Genomic DNA, 21,480 nt, shown 5'->3' with positions numbered 1-21,480 from the left:
TGCAAGATGATTACATAAAAAAACTGCAGTCGGGAGCTAATTTAGCTTAAATATATCCTCTTTACTTTTATCCAGGGAGATTTAGAATTGTACATTATGGTATTAAAACACCGGAGCTGTTATGCGTTATCTCTCTAATCACCGGGCTGTGTAGACGAAGGCCTCTGCCCTGAACCCGGCTGACCGGATCAGCCTTTAAAAGGAGCGTTGGGCTGAAATAGAGTTCTAAGTGGAAGGATGAGAAGAGATCAAGCAACAGAGCCACCGGGCTTTCACCCTGCGCCGAGAAACCAGCGAGACGAGGGAGGGAGGGGGGCTGAGCATGCCAGGGGGTCTCTAAGAACTCCTCTTAGAGATTAAACAGTAGATGAAAGAGGATACGCATCGCTAGCCGAGAGCAACATGTGTCACAGACAAAAGCAATCAATCGTGTTTTTCCCCTCACCTCACATCCCAATAAGATTACATCAATCAATAGACTCTCTTATGAGTGATTGGATTCTGTCCGAGATCGGAGGAGAGAGTTGGAGGGGAGGAGAGAAACGAGCAGCTCAATTTTCCCAATGATTAAAGCGGACCCAAATTGCTTTGATAACATCAAGGACTTTGTGACGGGGTCCAGAAGGGCAGTCCACGGAGCAGATAGAAGTTGGCGCATGCGTGGTTCAGGAACCGTGGATGATACGTCACCTCACTCCCCAGAAACTTCTCACATAGTGCTGGAGGAATGGTGCTTTGTTTTTAATAGAGCACAGGTCTTTCTTTCTCAAGTACAATGGAGAGTTTGATCCATCTCCCTGTTGAATCATATCCACTCAGTTTTTACAATTCAATGTTTCTCAACATGACTTTGCTGCAGATTTTACCTTGAACCTCAAGTGGCATCCCAAGGCCAGTTTTGTGTTATATAAAAGTAAACAATCATATATTTATAATCAAACTTAAATGTAAATGTATTACTATGAGCTGCATTTTGTTCATAAAAAACATGGTTAATTAGGAAAATTGACAACTTCATCAATACACAAAAAACAACGCAAGCGTAGTTTATCTGCCTATGACATTAAAATGGTCATATATACTGAACATATTTTCAGACATCTTCAAACTTTTCCCACATTTCCACGCAGTTTATTCATTATAGAAAATATTCTTGATAGTATCAGATAACTTATATATTTTAATTTTTACATTTTAAAGTAAAAGTACAAGTTTAAATTTAAGTACACAATTAGATAATACAAGTTTAGGTCAAGCAATAACCAAGTACTGCTTGATTGTGTTCAGTCTGTGGTGCAAAAGGTCACATTAAAAATGAAAGAAAAAGAAAAAAACGCAAGCAAAACATGGTCAGGTCAGAGTGTCTGAATAATTTTGGTCCCACATTTCTCTGGTAGTCCACTGTATGAATCATTTTTTGCCATCCTCACTTATATAAATTAACCATAGTGTCCCGCGCCCACTGGTAAATTTTTTATATATATATATATATATATTTCTGGTGCAGTGTTGGGGGGTAACTCATTACAAGTAACTTGAGTTACGTAATCAGATTACTTTTTCAAGTAACTAGTAAAGTAATGCATTACTCTTAAATTTTACAACCAAATAACTGAGTTACTTTTTCAAATAAGTAACATAAGTTACTTTATTTTCCCATTTATTGACTGACCACTCTCTTGCCCCAATTCGGAGACAAATCGTAAGTGTGGAGTCGTTGTGTGTAAACATGATGGTTATTGTAGTTCTAGGCTCAATGGGAGCATGCATTTGCTAAATCTCATTTGCACAAAAAACAAAAAAAAGATTCTGTATTCCTTAAAAATTAATAAAATCAATTAATGCAAAATCAGAATACTCCATACCTCCAATAATGAAATATGTTAAATACATCAAATATTTTTATGCATTCAATCTCACTTTATTGACCAATGTACTTGCTGCTGACCTTTAATTATTGATTTTATTGGTGAAGTGTTACCTGAGGCTTATCTACTTTTGGTGTGAAAGGGTCTTTACATTTGTTCAAAAATATAACTTTGGCCCCACTTTATATTAGGTGCCCTTAAGTACTATGTACTTACATCAAAAAATAAGTACAATGTACTTACTATGTAAAAATTGTATTGTAAAACACCTTTGCTGATATTAAGTTGATATACGGGTAGAGTTAGGGGCAGGTGTGGTGGAATGGGTCAGTTTAAGGGTAGGGTTAGGTGTGAGGGAAGTGCCAACTATGTAATTACAAATGTAACTACAGAAATTAATTACAGACATAATTACATGCAGGTATTTTTTTAAATATAAGTACAATGTAAAAACATGTATGTACACAATAAGTGCATTGTATCAAATGATTAATTACAATGTTAGTATAAAAATCAAGACCAGCACAGGTAAAAAAAGTAATGTAACTCATTACTTTTATATTACAAATATTTGATTACTTTGTAATCAAAAGTAATGTTAAACAAAATGTTTTACTAAGTAACGTAATTAGTTACTTTTTAAGGGAGTAAGGCAATATTGTAATGGATTACTTTTCAAAGTAAATTTCCCCGACACTTATCTGGTGTCTCAATAATTTTTGGTTTGACTGTGTGTATGTGTATGTATATATATAAGAGAGAGAGAGAGACTGTATACACCGGTGTATATATATATATGAAAGTCTCTTCTGCTCATTAACGCTCCATTTATTTGATGAGAATTACAGTAAAAACAGTGTTATGAAATATTATTAACAGTTTTCTATTTTAATATATTTTAAAATGTAATTTATTTCTGTGATGCAAAGCTGGGTCTTCAGTGTCATCTGATTCTTCAGAAATTATTCTAAAATGCTGATACAAGAAACACTACTTATTTGTAAAAAAAACAAAAAACCTTTTTGCGGAAACCTTAAAGGACAACTCCGGTGAGAAATGAACCTAGGGGTAATTAACAGATGGTTCTCTGGGATGCGTTTTCATGGAAATCGAATGTAAAGAGTTTTATCTCTAAAAACAGATTAGCTCATAACACTAGTCTATGGGGCACAGTGCATTACGCGTTCACGGACAGGCGCCATCTTGGAAAACAGTTTCGACTCGTCGAGCCACGAGTGCTGTTCTAAGTGATGAACTGTGACTTGGAATATCATATGGTCTGTTGTTTCCGGAAGAAAACACTGAACACAACAGAGAAAATAAATAAATAAAAATAAAAATGTCCATGTTATTACATTTCACAAACTTAATTCCTATCGACCAGCTCACTTAGAACAGCGCTCGTGGATCGATTCGACGAGACTGTTTTCCAAGATGGTGCCTGTCCGTGAAAGCGTAATGCACTATCTTTATAAAGTATCTTCTAATTAAACTGTTCGTTCACTTACAAAGTTCTCAATGCTTCGGTTTGCATGTAGGGACCCTCATTATGCTACCGTGTTAGTGTGAGGCTATTTTGAGCCTTGTTAGTGTTATTAACTAGCGATTTAATTTTATTTATTATACGCCCCACACACTCGCGTTATAAGCTAAACTGTTTTTAGAGATACAATTATTTACATTCGATTTTCATGAAAACGCATCCCAGAGAACGATCTACTCGGTAACCATCTGTTAATTACCCCAGGTTCATTTTTCACCGGAGTTGTCCTTTAATGCATATTTTTTTTATAAGAATATAAGTCTTTACTGACACCTTTGATTTTTATAAAAAAAACATTTGGGGAAATGAATTAGTCCTCTATTTAAGAAGTTGATAAGCCTATGTATTATCTTAACTATGTCTGGTTATTTGCTTTTTATTAATTGCGTAAAATCTGGAACAAAATGTCAAACCACTTTGTAGCAATTTATTAATGCTTTGAAAACAAAACTCAAGAGTTTAGTGATATATTATGTAATAAATAAGGTAGATTTGTTCTCGGTAGTCAGTAGGAAGATGTACCGTTTTATTTCTTTATTCAACTGCACACGAAAGAGAAATTAAAAGTATATATATATATATATATATATATATATATATATATATATATATATATATATATATATATATATATATATATATATATATATATTAATTTTGAAAGGTTACTTCCTGTTGAACCACCTATGATGATTGGCCATTGTCAATTTGAATTCCAATTAAGCATAATCACTGTCCCGTCTGTCTGCTTGGGTCTGCATCACTGAGCAGTGTTTTAATTCAAAGATGTTAAACCGTGATACACAACAAATGCTACAAAAGGTTCATTAAGGCAAAGTAATTAAAGAAGTAAATGGCGAATCGGGGCGCGCACCGCTAATAAAACGCAAGCCTCCCGTGGCTGCCGCAGGTCCTAAACTTTCCCACCACAAGGAAGCGAGAGGACTCTTTCACTCTTTATTTATTTGCCAGAGCGAGGGATTCATATGAAATCAATCGGCGACTGTGTACAACAATAGCCGTGTGCTCATTAGCGCAGCACACACACTCCTGGTCATTTGTCTTCTTTTCACGAGGAAGCCTGGAGGTAATTTAAATTCCCCTTTCCTGTGCAAATATGCCTGCTCAGCCCCTTCATATATATACGTGTGTGTGTGGTTGTATTGGAGCATGCAACTGTGTGTGTTTGTACTCGTAACCCATCCTCACATCTGCTCAGACAAAAGAATGGGCTCTTGAGGTTACATTTGTAATTGTAGTTGTTGCTCTTGCTCTTTGATTTCATTGTCTGTCGCATGTTTGTTTTTTTCACCTATATAGTATTGCAATTAATTGGACTTTAAAGATAATTGCTACTTGTGTTGCTTTCATGATTTCCTTTAAAGGGATAGTTCACCCTGGAATGAAAGTAATATCATAAATTACTCACCCTGGTGTAGTATACTGTCGTATGCTCTTCTTTCATTACGGACCACAAAAGGGGAAATTTAAAAAAAATGTCCAGCTCACACTCATCCATATCATGGCAGTGAATAGCGACCAGCATCAATGTTTTTAAAAAGACTCAGAAGTATCATAGAATAATCCCATGCAACATGTATCATATATTCCAAGAGTTCTGGGCATATGCGATATGAAATTGAATGTGTTCATTTGCACTCACAATAGGTGATTACTCTACACATAAAGCCCAAATGTTTCATACAGTTTCATGCGAGATCAGCTCATGTCATTTAACAGCTCTTTTATGTACAAAATAATAAAACAGAAGGGCATTCATTCTCGTTAACTGTTCCACTAACAAGTGAAAGGCAGCCGTCATTGCAAGGTATAATGGGATGTAAGCAAAATTCTGGGACTCTTTCTGTAGCAGTTTTTTTTTTCTCACTTTCCCCACTCTCTTACTTCAGAGGAGGATCATGTAATGGAGGCAGGTTCGAGTTGACAGTCTGTCGCCGAGGGCAAGCCATTTTCTCATTGCTCTGTCACAATAAATATAAGGATTAGAAACAGGGAGAAACCGTGCAATCTGAAGCACAAGCAGTACGCACCGCCTAAATGAGCTTGTGAATTGACTCGTGTTGAATAAAGAGATGAGGTGTGTGTTTGTTGAGGAAAATTAACACATTAAACATTTTTCTCATGTATCAAGAATTATATTGTCAAACATGACTATTTCCATATAACAGGATTTTAAAGAGGCCATATTTTAAGTGTTTTCTATCATATTACTGACCATTCAAAGTAAATGGGATGTTTTTGATATTGCCTCTTTCATCAAGATAGGCTAAGTTGTAATGTGAATGTAAGTAGCGGATTATTGAATCAGCATTGATATGTAATATTGGGCTGTTATATAGAAATTATTTGCATACTTGTCATTTAAAAGATCCTTGTTTAAGTACAAGCTCCATAAATTGGGTAAAACATATCAAATAGCTGGAAAAAAGTCTCACCAAGGCTTCATTTATTTCACCAAATTACAGTAAAAACAGCGGTATTTAATATTTGTACAAATTTAAAATGTTATATATATATATATATATATATATTAGGGCTGTACTAGAATAATCGAATATTCGTTCGGTGAGGTGGCATTCGATTTTCAGTTCTGAGATTCGAATATTCGTTGTTGTTTTTTTCAACACGTGACTTCCGTCGCGGACTCATTCTCACTCATGCTTGAAATAATAATAATGAATTAAAAAAAACACCGCAACATGCTTTCAATAAAAGCATCGCGCATTTTAAAGATTTAAATTAACAAAAAGTCAGAATAAGACAAAATAAATCCCTTATATAGAAAAAAACTAATTGTAATAGATATTACATTTTGTGTCATTTTAAAAACAATTCATTTATTTTTATTCAACTGTTTATAAGCATGCTACCGTGTTCTTTATTTATTACAGTTCATTGAAATCACTGTGTGTTACTAATTTAATTTCTGTTTTGGGATTCATTTGTTTTAAAGAAAGGTTCGTTATTAATACCTTATTAAAGTTCTTGCTCTCAACAGACTTTGTGTTTTGTATCACTTGTGCACTGTCCGTTTTCGGAGCATAAACCTGCCCGTGTAATGCGTACCGGAAACTGTTCTATTTAAAAGATTATTAAATGTTTATTAATATTTAAAGAATGTGTGCCACCTGATCATATTGCACCAAATGCAACACTGCACTCCACTGGGTCTGCCGCAGCACATTTACGATGCCGAAGAGTGAAACCTGAAGTCGTGAAAGATGATACAAATGCAAACCGACACTATTATTATATATTTAGCCCCACCCACCGAAGCTTCGAATATTCGATATTGATTGCCACCTAAGCTTCGAAGCTCAAAAAATGGCTTTCGAAACAGCCCTAATATATATATATATATACACACATACATACATATATACATACATGAACATGCAGCGGGAGTCAAGGCCGCATTCTCTTACCTACGGTGCCCATAAAGGGACATGGTTGTGAGATATGGGATGAGAGGTGATTGCCTTCCCTTGAGAGACTTTGCATTCACTTGCAAAGCCTTGCATTCCCCTGCCGAACTTTTGTATTCCCTTCGAGAAACTTTGTTTTTAAAAGGTTTATGAGTAAACGAAAAGTCTTTTGGGGGAATGCAAAAGCATTTTTTTTCACTTAAATTTTTTTCCACCACCTTGTTGTCCGGTTAGGGTCCTCCTTCTTACCAGTAGCAATAGTGACAGTGATCAAAGTAATATCAAAGATGTTCACAAGTTCATCCCTCAAATGTTCATTCATTTGAACGAAATAGTTTAAAAATAATAATTTTAATGTAGCCAATGTCTGAATCTAAAATTGCCCCCCACACCCTCAATCACTTTCCCCTACGTAAGCCCACTAATAGCTCAGTAGAATTAGTGAATGAAAACGTTTGAGCAAATTTGGCTGATGTGACATTGGCACACTCAATGTTATGGTGCAATGTAGGATTGAATAAGTGCACTTGATAACGTCCACTATATTTTTGGACACCACTACAAATGGCTGTCCCTTACAAAATAATGGTGTATTTGAGGGTGTAAGGGGCAATTTCAAATTTAGCTAATGTCTCATTCGTAAAAACTTATTTCTTTATTGGATCAATCAGCAATCAGCATTTGTGAATGAATCTCTTGAATGAATGTCAAAACACTTTAAATTTTTGATTTGCTCTATTTTGATCGCTACCATAGATATCAGTGTTCATACCAAAGCTATAAACTTTTATCCCAGTACACATTTGCCCCCTTATTTAAATGTTTGTATCACATAAATAATGATAAGTGTGGTTGTGAACTTGCTTCATACTGCACATTTACATGGCAGCTGCTCTCTCTGGATCAGCGGCAGAGCGAACGCAGATTTGAATGTTGCATTGCGATGATGATCTTACTTTAAAAGGTTAACCAAAGTCCCTAAAGTGTCTTTGGTTTAAAGCCGGTTTCATATCACAAACGTCAGCGCCCATATCACTGAGTTAAAGTTCCATAGATAGGAAGGAACTGAAAATGCTCTGCTCCACGTCAGTGGACATACGTTAGTGGAAAGAGCGTGATGTGATCCATTAACATGGCAAAATACCCATGCCCATGATCCGCTGACAATTGTGACATGGGAATAGATGCAGAATCGTTGTCATTTAGAAATAAGATTTTTTGAATCGAGATCACGATCTGCAGTTTTTCGTGGGTGTGAGTTTGGTTATAGAATGCGATTGTCACTCCAGTAAATAACTGAACTGTGTGAACGTAACTTTATTAAGGACTCAAATTCAGGATTGACCACCGTATTCTGCTGCTGTGTGAACATGGCCGATATACTAAGTACCCTAAATGTGTTTGTCTTTGACTGCCCTGTTACTCTGTCTGGGGGAATATTTGGTTGGCACGGTAACCACAGGTGAGAGTCGTCTCATTCCCTTTCGGAAAGGCACCTTGAAGTGTTCCCTCATGACTTGAGAAGTTTATTTGGTTGCCTGATGAGAGTCAGTGTGAAATGTGCAGTTTGACTGTGGATATGAGCAGCAGGCATCAATGTTAGCTTTTTGATCTTCAATCAAACGCTTAATGGTGTGCAAACCTGTTGAACATCATGGTGTTCGCTAGTTTTTGGTGTTTCTGTCATCATATTTCTTTAATAAATATGGCTAATAAAGCAGAAATCAGTTGTGCGTTTGACCTTTTTACACTCTTTCAATGATACACAGTACTAATGACCAGAAATCTACATTAATGTGATCAGGTTAGCCATTATACGCCGTATTCTAGCCGTTGGGTGTTGACAGAAGGTGTACATGTGTCTTCGGCATGAGACTCTCTGCTCATTAGCACTGAGCCGCATCCCCGTCCAATCCTTTAATTAGCATTTGAAGTCTGTGATGGGCCCGAGTTAGAAAAGGGCTTCCGTGTCATACAGCATCGGGTTCAGTGACACCAAGAACAACCCTGTCTCTGCAAAAGTCTCGCAGTGTTCCCACTCGTTCACCTGGCAGAAAAAATATGGCGCCCGTCCCTGTCTTTTTCTATCGCCTCATCCTGCGGACTTGCTGATAAGACTGCCGTTCCTCCATCCCGTAATGGAGACGAGGATAGGGATTGGGCCTATTGACCTCCCCCGCTCTTATCGGCTTTATCTGATTTACATTGCCAAATCAGAATCTAGTATATTGATTACAACATAATTAGTTAATTATGGACAGGAAGGAGAGGAGAGCATGGACTGCAGGGTGAAGGGCATGTGGGGCTCCAGCAGATGCACCTTATGAATGTTAAATGAGAGCTAAACTTAGTGCACTTTGTGTTTCTTACAACAGTCTTATGAATACAGATTATTATTATTTTTTGTTTTGCATGTCATTTTGTTAATTTATTGCAAATAATTATAAAATGTAATTAAAAATGATGCATTAATGCCCCCTTGAGTCAAATTTAAATTAGATTTTTTGTAACACTACAATAAGGTTTACTTGCATAAATTAAATACCATAAACCAGCAATGACCAACGCTTTTAGTTAGTTTAGGTAATACTATTGTGAATTATTATAAGTATTTCTATTATGAACAAATATTATGCTTCTGAAATAAATTTCTTGTGCTCACTAAGACTGCATATATTTGATCAAAAGTATATTAGAAATAGTATTATTGTAGCCTGACGTCGTTATAGTCCGATTCTAGTCAGAATATGAGTCTGATACTGCTCCATTGGGCTGTGATAATGGGAAGTGTTTAAGCCGAACCAGGAAAGAAAATGCCTCTGCACTCAGTTGGATAGACCAACAACCAATCAGAATCATTTTTTTGTTAATTTTCCACTCTTTCATTGTTGCACTTTGAGATTTTATTAAAGTTCGTTATAAATAAAATCTGTTGCTATTATTATTATCATCGTATAAAGCCCACCATGACAATTTGATTAGTCCAAACAGCTCTGGTTCGAGCATAGTTGCTCCACAACAGATCAAGTCCAGACCGAACTTCCTGACCTCAAATGTTGTGGGCGGGGTTAAGTTCGGCTGGCATCCAGGCTAGTTTTATTGTAAAATACTACAATTAAATATATTTATTTATTTTGTTATATTTCATCATATCTTAAATTGTAATTTACTTCTGTGATGGTAAAGCTGAATTTTTAGCAACATTACAGACTTTAGTGTCACATGATCCTTCTGAAATTTGAATATGCTGATTTGCTGCTCAAGAAACATTTATCATCAATGTTCAAAACAGTTGTGGTCCTTAATATATTTTGTGGAAAAATAAGATTGTTGATGAATAAAAAGTTCAAAACATGAATTTGAAGTAATCTTTTGTAAAATTGTAAAAGTCTTTACTGTCACTTTTGATTAGTTTTTCCTTACCGAATAAAAGTATTGTTACTTTTAAAAAAATGTATCAAGTGAAGTATAAGAAATCTCACTGACCATATTAACCCTATTATGAATCTTACTGGATACTAATCTGAAAATACTGATTATTTGCAGGTAATTTGAGTGATAAATCACTGTATATAATGTAATTAATTTATTTTGACACTAATGTGAAATGTCCCTGAATGCTTCTGATGATGTATCATTTTGTTTTGAGTAACACTATTCAGCACAGCACTTACAGCAGCTTCAGAATAGCACAATAATCAAAGCAATATGGAGGTCTTTTATGGTTTATGTAAAATCGGATAGCTGGTGGTTGAGCAGACCTATAACTAAGGACAGAATCTCAGTGTCTTTCTTGACACCTTGACTCTGGAATAAAAATCCTATAGAGATTTATCGACACGATGAGCTGAAACTCATTTCAGCAGGACCAATCGAGCAGCGTGTTTTATGATGGCTGTACAAGGCCGTGTGAGAGGTTGTGTGCCAATGTGTTTTGAATCTATTAAGCATCTGTTACCTGACAGCAAATGGCTCTGTCACCATCTATCATACCTGCCTGGTTAGGGCCATACTGGCCTCTTGGCAGGGTATAAGCAGACTGTGTGCGTGTGTGTGTGTGTGTGTGTGTGTGTGTGTGTGTGTGTGCGTGTGTGTGCGTGCGTGCGTGTGTGTGTGTGTGTGTGTGTGTGAGGGACGGCACTGCAGCTGCATTTTAATGTATTCTCGCTGCTAATATGCTGCCTGTTTTCCTCATAGGTGTGATGAGTGTCAGCTCTGTTACCACTTTGGCTGTCTGGACCCTCCCCTGAAGAAGTCACCCAAACAAACTGGCTACGGATGGATCTGTCAGGAATGTGACACCTCCTCATCAAAGGTGAGAGTCAACAGAATCCCCCTTTACCCACTGCAGTTGTATTCATACATTCTCCTAACATTCCAGCTGCATTATGGCAAAGGATGGTATGAAAAATGTTTGAGTAATAGTTTGTTTCCCATTTTTGAGTTTTACATCAATTGCCATCTAAAATCTAGTCAGCCGCCTACCTAGACAGCATTTTGAATATTACTGGGCACTAGTGTTGTAGTATTCGAGATCAGTCTCGAGACCACTTTGTAAATCGACCGCATTTTTACTCTGTCTCATACAAAGATGACTTGGGATTTTATCTTAAGACCACAACTGAGGGCATATAAAGAGCAGAGAAAACCCCACGCACGCTCTCTCTGTCTTCAAAATAAGCACCTTCTTAGCTCTTTCTCTTTCATATTTCACATATTAATCAAAATGTAAAAGTTCGGTAGACCGAATCCATGGTGAACGTTGCACATTCAGACAATTTTTTTTCCCCTTGAATTACCTCTGGTTGTGAATTACGCTAAAAAACTTTAATCTTCACTGACGAGCTAAACAGCTGACAAAAATCATACTTTAAATAAACGGGTAACAAATTCTATCTAGTTATTAAGTGCTTTCTGTGAGACAAATCTTCCGCAATATTCTAACATCCGGGATTCACGCACAACAGGTCTGCTAATGTCAGATTCACGACCGGGTGACTCATTTGAACCAAATCATTTTAACAACGGTAATAAGAACGGATATGTCCAACACTGAACTGAATGAATCAGTTTAATCATTTACTCAGAACACCTTAGAAATGAGAACACAAGTGTGCTTACACAATTTAGCAAGAGTGGATGGTAAGAATTAGTTTTAATTATCCAAAGTATTTCAGCTTATTTATGTTGACAATGTGTAGTAAAATAAATAGTCTAAAATCATTTAGTTTATATTGGAGTGAGGCGAAAACAAAACAAAGTTGTTTGTTAGCTAGCTGATCATTTTATTAAATTGTACATGGCAGAAAATTATGTGAAAAGTTAAGTGTTATTTGCTTATAGAAGAAAAAGATTAATTCCCACATATCTGTAATTGCTTTTGATTATTTGATCAAAACTTCTCTCATGGTACACTTACACACACACACATACGAGAGAAGTGCCAATCATATGCATATTCCACATTTTATTATAAGTGTGGGGACTTTCACTGGTCTTTGTCTTGACTTGGCCTCGGCCTGTCTTGGTCTTGACTTGGTCTCTCGACCCTTCAAATTCTTGGTCTTGTCTTGGTCTCGGTTTAGGTGGTCTTGACTACAACACTACTGGGCACTTCAGATGAGTTCTGAAATGTAAACAGCAAACAGTGTGGGCCCTTGTTACAATACGATCCCAGAATTAACTGCTCTATCCATTATGACACTTAAAGGGGTAATTCAGCACTGGAAAGATGAATCTGTATTTAAACTGGGTCATTAATGTAGTAGAAATGTGAAATTATTTTAGATTTTGGTGCCTTCTAGACTGAGAAAAGACAGAAAATGTATTTTTGTCTCATGGGGATGAAAGACTACAATTCCCATTGTAGTCTGCTTCGCTTCCCAAAGCCACCTACTGGATTACTGTGACTGAGTTGGAGAAGACACTACAATTAAAACCTGAACGTGTCTGTTCAATATAATGAGTGAGTCGCCGCGCGAGTATCACAGCACTGAGCACTAACTGCAGGAGTCAGATAAATGAGCTGATGAGCTCTGGTGATGAGAGCTGAGGTAATCGCGACTACACTCTCGGCATACATTCACAACGCGAGTTCAGTCTGCCGCGTTTCAGTTCATGCCTTTGCAAGCTTAACTTTTATAGAAATTAATTTGAGAAGTTAAAAGACTTGCATTGCTCACCATAGCTCCGTTTAAATGAGTGCCTGTAGCTGCGAGCTGAGCTCTGAGTTTGATCTCCATCCCTCATGCGCAGGTTCAAAACATGCGGAAATGGCTCCCTCTGCTGGCTGTAGTCTTTAGCCTTTGGCCAAACATTCCTCCTATAATGCAAATATCGTCAATTTGCATCATAGGAGGAATTTTTCCAGAAATAAAATGCATAAATCTCTTGTCTCAGGGGGATATGAGGGGGGAAAGCACAATCATTTAAATATACTTCAGGGTTTCTACTGATACAAAGCCATATGCTAATCGCTGAAGTAACACTTTAATTTGAAATATTGTAATTTGAATTAGAAAAGTAAGACTGATTATTCCTTAGCTAACTGCTAGTTAGTCAAACTAGTTGTTTAGACACAGTCTTAACATAGTGGCTAAATTTATGCCACTGTCCTCAGCTTAGCCAGGCTACAGGACCATCTTGAACTAGTTTAGACCTGCTGAGTAAACTAGCTTAGGGCAGTATAAGCGGGCGTTACCTAATATTTGTTGTATATGTATTTTCAAACATATTGCTGGTCCATTAGTTTAGTGACATTGGCATACTAATGTGAGAGTTGTGGTAGCACTTTTTTTGGGTGGCAGGAATGAGTTGCTTTCTAACACTTTGAAAATACATGAATTTTCTATTAAAATTGTTTATTAAATTATTTAATATAATTTGTTTAGGTTACATTTTAAGGTATCTTTGTGACCGTGTAATTAAACAGTAATAAGTACTGACTACTATTAATTAACAGCATGCACTTACTTTAGGCTTAGGATTTGGTTTAGTGTTAGTTTCTTGTAATTATGCATAATTTACTGTGATTACTATAGTAAGTTAAATTGAAAGAATAAAGTATAAACATTTTATATTTTTAATTTAATTATAATTTTATTAATAATATAATTATAGTTCATAAATAATTTTTATGATTTACTGCAGTGTTTTTGGAATTATTCATTTCTTTAAAGCCTTAACAAATTTTTGTACAAAATCAGAAGGGCTTTGAAAATTGGAAAAATGTTTTTAGTGCCAAGTTTAGCACACACTCTGCACAGTGTTCATCACTCAAGTATCACCCCAGTTCTCTCTGAACCATTTCTTGACATGATTTATTACATAAAGAAATAAATACAAATCTTTATCACACATTCCATAAATACTCTCATCGGGTGTATCGGCTCCCTGGCTTTGTTAAGTACAGATAAAAGCTAAGCAGCTGTTGTTTAAAGACGCAGAAGTGTAAGTAAGTACATTCACACTTAGCAGTTTTTAAGTGTCCCAATAGCACCAGGGATGAAAATCAACAACTGTTTTAAATCCTATATACCTTTCTTCCTTTCACACATTAGAGGCTGCTTGTGTTCTCTTTCCTAAAACTACAGTTGATTCACACTGTTGACTTAGACCTTAGCCTACAGTGATTGTTTTATATTATTTTTGGTAATTGGCTAGTGCATTCACGTTCTCCCAAACATTTAATTTCTATTTCTCATTGAATTACAGTGCAATCAAAGGCAGTATGTGTCTTCTTGGAAACCTAATTAAGTTAATAAATGCATGTGCTTTTCAATTTAGCTTTAAATGGACAGTCCTGCTAGCCAGACTCTAGCGGCATGGAAAATGGGGGTTAATTGATGTTTGCTGAAGAGTAAAAGATGAAAAATGGTGGTGGTCTGACTACATGGCGGAAAGAGTAACATGAAATTATTGCTCAGGAATAAAATTAAAAGGTTAAAGCCAAGAACACAATGATAGAATGAGAAATGCAGATGCTGCCAAATACTTTTTACTGAATATATACACAAATATTAGTCCAGAAATGCTAAGATAAATGATAATGCAATGGTAATAAAAGTTATAATAATATCATGGTATGTCTTGTAACTGTCTTGAATGTGCATTTTTGGTTTTTGTTGTTAAAATACTGAGATTACTGTTGAGTGTGCTAGTGGTATATCACATATTGCCATGATACTATGTCCAAAAAACACTTACTATGGTAAAGGCAAATAAATGTTCAAAACATATCATGTACACAGAACATGGTATTGCCAAATTGCAGCAAAACTTGTTTTACTGTGGTAAATGTACAAAAACATATGGTATTACTATGATACCATATCAAAAACATAGTATTACTAATGCACAAAAACACGGTGTTACAGTACCATGTGAAAAATTATCATGTTTACACATTATATTACTAAGATAACATGTTAAAACATGGTCAATTTTTTTTATTTTTAAATAAAAAATATATATATATATTGCTGTGATACCATATCCAAAACCATGTCATATGTCCAAAACAAGATGATTTTTACTCTGATACCATGTGCAAAAACATTGCATTACCATGGTAAATACATTGTATTACTACAATAATATGAAAACAAAACCCTATAAATTAATAAAAACTATGATAAAATGAAGTATATAATACTTGGAAATGTGTTTGCTAAAAGTTAATAATATAGATATTTCTTTCATCTGTTCAAAAATGTGTTGATAAAATGAGATAAAAAAGGGCTCCCAGTCTGCTCACAGCAGCTCTTTGTTTCAAATACATGTAAAAGTGCTTAATGTCTCGCTCATAAAATCGACCGATAAAGAATTATGTTCTGGCAGCAGACCCCCTTTGTGTGTGCTGTGTATCTCCTGTAAATAGGGCTATTATAAGTCAAAGGCGTTGAAGAAAAGCTGTAGATCGGTAACCTGCTGCTACAGAATGAGAGCTGTGCAGTTCAGAACAAAAGCGATGGAAGGACGGCGAGCGGCGACAGAGAAAAGAGCTTTAGACAGTGGGAGGTGCACCAGGGCCACGGGGATTAAACAAGTCTTTGCCTTTAGAATGTGTTCAGTGACAGCCTGCCGTGAGACCAGCCGCTCCCCGGGGACTCGCAGAGACCAGACACAATCCTGTTTAATCACACACACACACACACACACACACACACACACACACACACACACACACACACACACACACACACACACACACACACACACACACACACACACACACACACACACACACACACACACACACACAGGCCATGTACCTCTCTCTCACACACACTCACACACATACGCTGTGCTTGGTTTTAGTAGGATCTGCTCTCTTATCTCACCCTCACTACCAGGTTTCTGTTGTCCTCCTTGGATTTTTCTTGCTCTTCCTAATGCCTTAATTTTATATGCTTTCTCTGACTAAACTGTATACGATGTGATGACAGAATTGGAAACTGGAACACTCTCCTTTCATGTTGCGATTAATTGCTGAAGCTTTATGAAGGTATACGGTATTATCACAATATTGAAATAGGTTGCAAAAAAGTGTTGTCATATTGTAATATAACAGCTTTAAGAAAATGTTTTTGTATTAACAAAAATAACTCTGAATGTTTAAATACAGTAATACAATGCACCAAAAATATATAAAAGTAAGATTTTCAAACAGATTAAAGTACAAAAGAATTAGGCTATAAAGAGCAGGTGACGCATTACAGTAAGGTCTCATTACTTAATGCCTTAAGGTTGAGCGATAGCTACATTTGTTAAAGAAAGTATTTTTTTGTTAATGTTAGTTAAGAAATACAACTGATCATTGTTAGTTTTTTTCTTAGGTCCATTAAATAAGCTTTTTTGATTTTAGTAATGTTATTAAACGGTAACTAAGAAATTAACATTACTTAGAATAATTAATTATTTCTAAGTATTTTTCATTGTCAGGTTGGCAATAATGAGTTAACATGTTACTAATGAAGCCGTATATCTCTAAGTTTACCTGAACAATAACAAATAATCAGAACATTTCTAATCATTAGGACATTTAGTCCCGATTAAAATATAAAAATGTTTAAGTTTGAAAATAAATGGTCTATCAAGTCTTTAAGTATTAAGCGGTGCAGTGATGAACAACATTAAGATTACAAAAAATGAATGGCTGGAGCATTTTAAAAACTTAACTAGCAGTTGGTTTGTTTGCGGGTTTCCCGGGGTAACCGCTGCATTTTGCAGTTCCATCAGCGCCCTATGCTGTCAGAGCATCTCCTTCACTCGTTCAGCCATGTGCAAATGCACATTGGGCTTTTTTCATAGACTGTAAAAAATATGGACGTAGTATCCGTGATGTCACCCATAGGATTCCGATAAACCGTTCTGAAGCTTAAAGTATGGGCGTGCTGGGCATTGCCATCTTGTGAGCGAGTCATCGCGTGTCACTCCCGGATAACAGAAAATGGCGGGATGTGGGCGGAGCTTAGGTGACGCAATGACTATAGACGACAGATAAATGGCTATCCACCTGTAACCACGCCCTTAATTATGCAGAACTTTAAGGCTTTATATAACGTAAACAAATGAGTTATAAAAAAATTAACCCCCCTCACAGTTGTCATGAAGATCAAAATTAGCCTTATAGTCCAAAACCACAATTTGTACCAGGCTGTAAACATGTTTTTTTCTGCTGTAAAGTTGAGAATTTTAACATGGGGCTCAATGAGATTCTGCTCCCTTCTGGAGCCTGCCTCTAGTGGCCAGTTAAGGAATTACAGTTTACATTACTTCCGTATTGGCTTCGAAAGAGATCGCGGGAGGTTGCTGCTTGGCTTTTTTACTTCTGAGCGTGTCCTTTTGACGCAGAACACAGCAGTGTTAAACATTTTAAATGAATCACCTTAATTTACATTTCATTGTCTCAACTCTCCTCTCCATTCTGAAATTCGCCCAAAATATAAATGGGTTATTATAAAAAAAAGTACTACGGTATACCTTTTATTTTACGTTATTTATATATTTGAAAATGTATTTGGTGTGTGACTTTAATAAACACAGCATCCGTATGGGCTGCTATTGTTGTTTCGCGGGCTGTAACACGTCAGATCGCATAACTGGGAATGCATCGATCTAGTACGAGTTTACGAGTGGTATGTCACGGGTTTGACATTGGTATAAGGTTGGAAAAATACGGGTTACGGGTAGCCTGGAATGTGGCATTAGGCTGGTCAAAGGAGAAGTGCTCACTAACAGATTTAGGACAATATTTGAGAGAAATAGGCCTTTTGTGTTCCAATCACTTTGTATAAATCAAGCACCAAGGCATGCAGATGCTTCTACAAACGTTTACATCTACAAATGTACAGCTCTAGAAATTTAAAATTCATTGACTTATTTGGTAGAACAATCGTCATTATGTAAATTTAGACACATTTGACCCTTGAAGCAAAAAGTTGAAGGGTAGAAGTCTTTGGCCGTGGCTGCACTTTGAAATATAATAGATTCCATTATGGGAATCAAAGAGCACTCCAGAAATGAGCAGTGTGTACTTAAGTTCTGTAATCTACCACGCTGTGAACCTCTTTACCTGCGGTTGGTCCGGATGTTTGTTTTTTTTTAAATGCCATCAGAAAGTGCGGCCAGCTTCTTCTGTAATTCTCCTCCTCGGCAAGATTGTGGGGGTCGACATTAAAGGAGAGCGATGCCTTGGTTTTGCTGCAGTTGAATGAAGAAGTAGCAATTCAGAAGTGTGGAACTGAAGAGTCGATTTGTTATCCCTTCCAGCCTTGACTTCTAGATGTGAGCGGAGAGCATTAGCGGGAGAGAGACTCGCACCTCGTGAAGCCATCTTCTTTTTCAGCCTCTCAATTAAAACACAGGGCCTGTTGAGAGGCTCTCCCTGTGAACAGCCCGCTGTAGACCCCAAACTCTTATACATAGGGACCAATGCATGGGTGGAAGAATTGGAGGATACGAGATGATCTTGAGCTTGCCGTGTGGTTATCTGTCTCTCACTTCATTTTTCTCACTCATTGCCTTTTAAAGGTCACCATAAATGGGTTTTTGCCTCTAAGGTCTTGATTAATAAAAAAATGTTGTTTAAGTTGTTTCTCGGTTGATGATTTGTCGCATCGAGACGTTTGTGTTATTAAATGACTTAATTGCGTTTGCCTTCCCTCACTCGCGAAAAACGATAAAGAGAAAAAGCTCATTTTCATTAGTTTACGAGCATGCCGGCATACAGGGCCAGTGCTGGTATCAGTTCATATGTGGCCCGGCAATAAAGGCTTTATTAGTAAGTGTTGAGTTCATTACGAAGGCTGTGTATTTCCCTGCCTGCGCACGTCAGATAACCCCCGGCCAACGAAGGCCACATCCCTCTGCTGTCACTTCGGAGCCCTGCCGAATTGATTCGGGTAATAAAATGACAGTCCTGCCACAATATACGGATGGCCTTTAGTTCGAGAGCCCGTTAGGTGGTGGAGAGGGGCTTGTTTGAGCTTTATTTACACCGGCGTGTCACTGCGGCTCACCCTCGTGATAAACCGTTTCAACAGATCTGTGGTGTGTTTGAAATGCCATGAGGCAAACCCGGCTCAGGCAGGGATGGAAATGCCTAAAGGACAGCTTTTGTGGATTGTTAATTCAGGCACTATCTAGACTTGGGGTCAAAAGCCTTGTTACTGCAGCAATTATAACACTTAAAGAAATGCATTTGTGACGTCCTGAGATGTTCTTACAGGCTGATTGGACACTAAGTAGAGAGTGTTTTTGAAGTATGTTACTACTTGACCTTGAGGTTTAAGTTGGAGCTACTTTAATTTACTAAGCCTTTTTTCTTGTTTATCTATAAGACACTTTACACAAGGGAAAAAGTTTATTTAAGTTAATTCTGCTTACATTTGTAAAATGTAAGAAACTTATTTTGTGTTGGGACTACATTCATTATTTTTTGTGAAACTTTGTCTGAAACTAGGCAGGGAGTTTTAGTTCCCAGCATGCTTTAGTAAAACTGTGATCAGGAGATGAAAGGTGAATTTTGTTGTGTTTTAATGAGATGAGACAACAGGGAGAATTGATGAGACTTTAATGTCTATGATGATACATGAAGAGTGTGTTGAATTAGAAAATAAATCATGTCAAGGTCACGTGTAATCCACAATGGCTTTTAAAATTCGCCACAAAAGCCATGTTGCCACCAAAATATTTTTTTTAGCTAGAATTTTTTTCTAGTTGTTTTCAATGGGAGCCTTTAAAATGCCAGCAGCATGATGTGGCCCTGAGTGTCTATTTCATTTTTCACCGGACACCAAGAGTTGAAAAATGTTCAACTTTGGGTAAAAACGCAACATTCCTCACTGTCACAGTTTACCCGTCCAATCAAAGTGGAGGAGGGGTGGGACAAATACAACACCGACCAACTGCCGTATTCTGCTTGTGCAATGTCAGCAGATGACAAGAAGCAGCATAATAAAAAACACAATTATTTAAAACAAGTGCCAGAAAAAATACTTCACATTGTATCAACAACACTACAGAAACAAACTATCAGTGAAATTAGGTTTACAGCTGGCTAAAAACACTTTGGTGGACAAACGGCCTTAACATTGCTTTATTCCAGTGAATGTACATAAACAAATTGTTTTCTCACAAATAATTATTAAGCTAAACCAAAAAAATTAAAAATACTGATGTAAGTTAATTGATTTATGTGAAACTAATGTACAATTAACTAAACCAAAGAAAACTATTTTCAAAGACTCTTTTGGCTTGAGTATCTGAAAATGCATAATGCAGCACTGGCTCAGCCAATCGTAGGGTTTTCAGAGCCTTGACAGACTGACCTGCTAAACAGTAGCCTAGTAATCTAGACGCACCCTAGCGGCAGCAAATCTAATTTGCCATGAGTATCGTCTAGCAACTCTTAATACACTTCTGAGCTGTAAAAACCAAACTCTGGTCAGGCCAATCACACCGTGTATAGAGTCAGTGGGCGGGGATTAACATAATGATGGCTGAGTTGCGCTTGTGTGCGACAAGTAAACACAGAAGCTGGCGAACTGCAGTCTCTCTAATCAGCTTTGACCGCAACTCTGAAAGACTTGGAGTTAAAGGGTTAGTTCACCCAAGAATTAAATTGATGTCATTAATGATTTGCCCTTATATCTTAAACTGTGTTCCGATGATGAACGAGGACTTACGGAAATGAAATGACATTAGGGTGAATCATTAATGACATAAATTCAATTTTTGGGTGAACTAACCCTTTAAGCTTTCCTCTGAGAAAAGAACAAAGAATGGCACTGAAGTCATTCTTAAAAAGGGAAAATGTGTTCAGAGTTTTGCTGACCGGATACGACGAAAGTTTAATCTAACAACTAGCGCTATCCTATCGCGTGCAGAGGGAGTTTGAAAGACAACCGTTTATCCCGCCCCCAGGATTGAGCCCTGTCAATGGTGAGTTTCCAGACCAAACATCTTGATGTGTGTCTGGCTTGTCAGGCTAGCTAAACAGCCTAATTAAGTTAAACTAATTGACTTAATTGACTGAATTATGCCTTTCTTAGCTATCTTTATCATGCAATGACATCAAGGGAAATTAGGGTCTTACTTATTATTATTTTTTAAACATTTG

At 36.8% G+C, this 21,480-nt stretch overlaps 1 protein-coding gene across 1 annotated transcript in view; it reads left to right on the top strand.

Annotated features, from left to right (window-relative positions):
• The window catches only part of phf14 (PHD finger protein 14), a 112,550-nt gene that overhangs the window by 79,292 nt on the left and 11,778 nt on the right, over positions 1-21,480 (top strand). The window contains exon 16 of the mRNA XM_067426517.1: positions 11,055-11,172. Coding sequence (XP_067282618.1) covers positions 11,055-11,172 — 118 coding nt within the window. The remainder of the gene's footprint in view (positions 1-11,054; positions 11,173-21,480) is intronic.

Source organism: Pseudorasbora parva, chromosome 19 (genome assembly GCF_024679245.1).
Source record: "Pseudorasbora parva isolate DD20220531a chromosome 19, ASM2467924v1, whole genome shotgun sequence".
Classification (NCBI taxonomy): domain Eukaryota; kingdom Metazoa; phylum Chordata; class Actinopteri; order Cypriniformes; family Gobionidae; genus Pseudorasbora; species Pseudorasbora parva.
The sequence above is the reverse complement of the archived record's forward strand: the minus strand, read 5'-3'. Positions and strand labels throughout refer to the sequence as shown.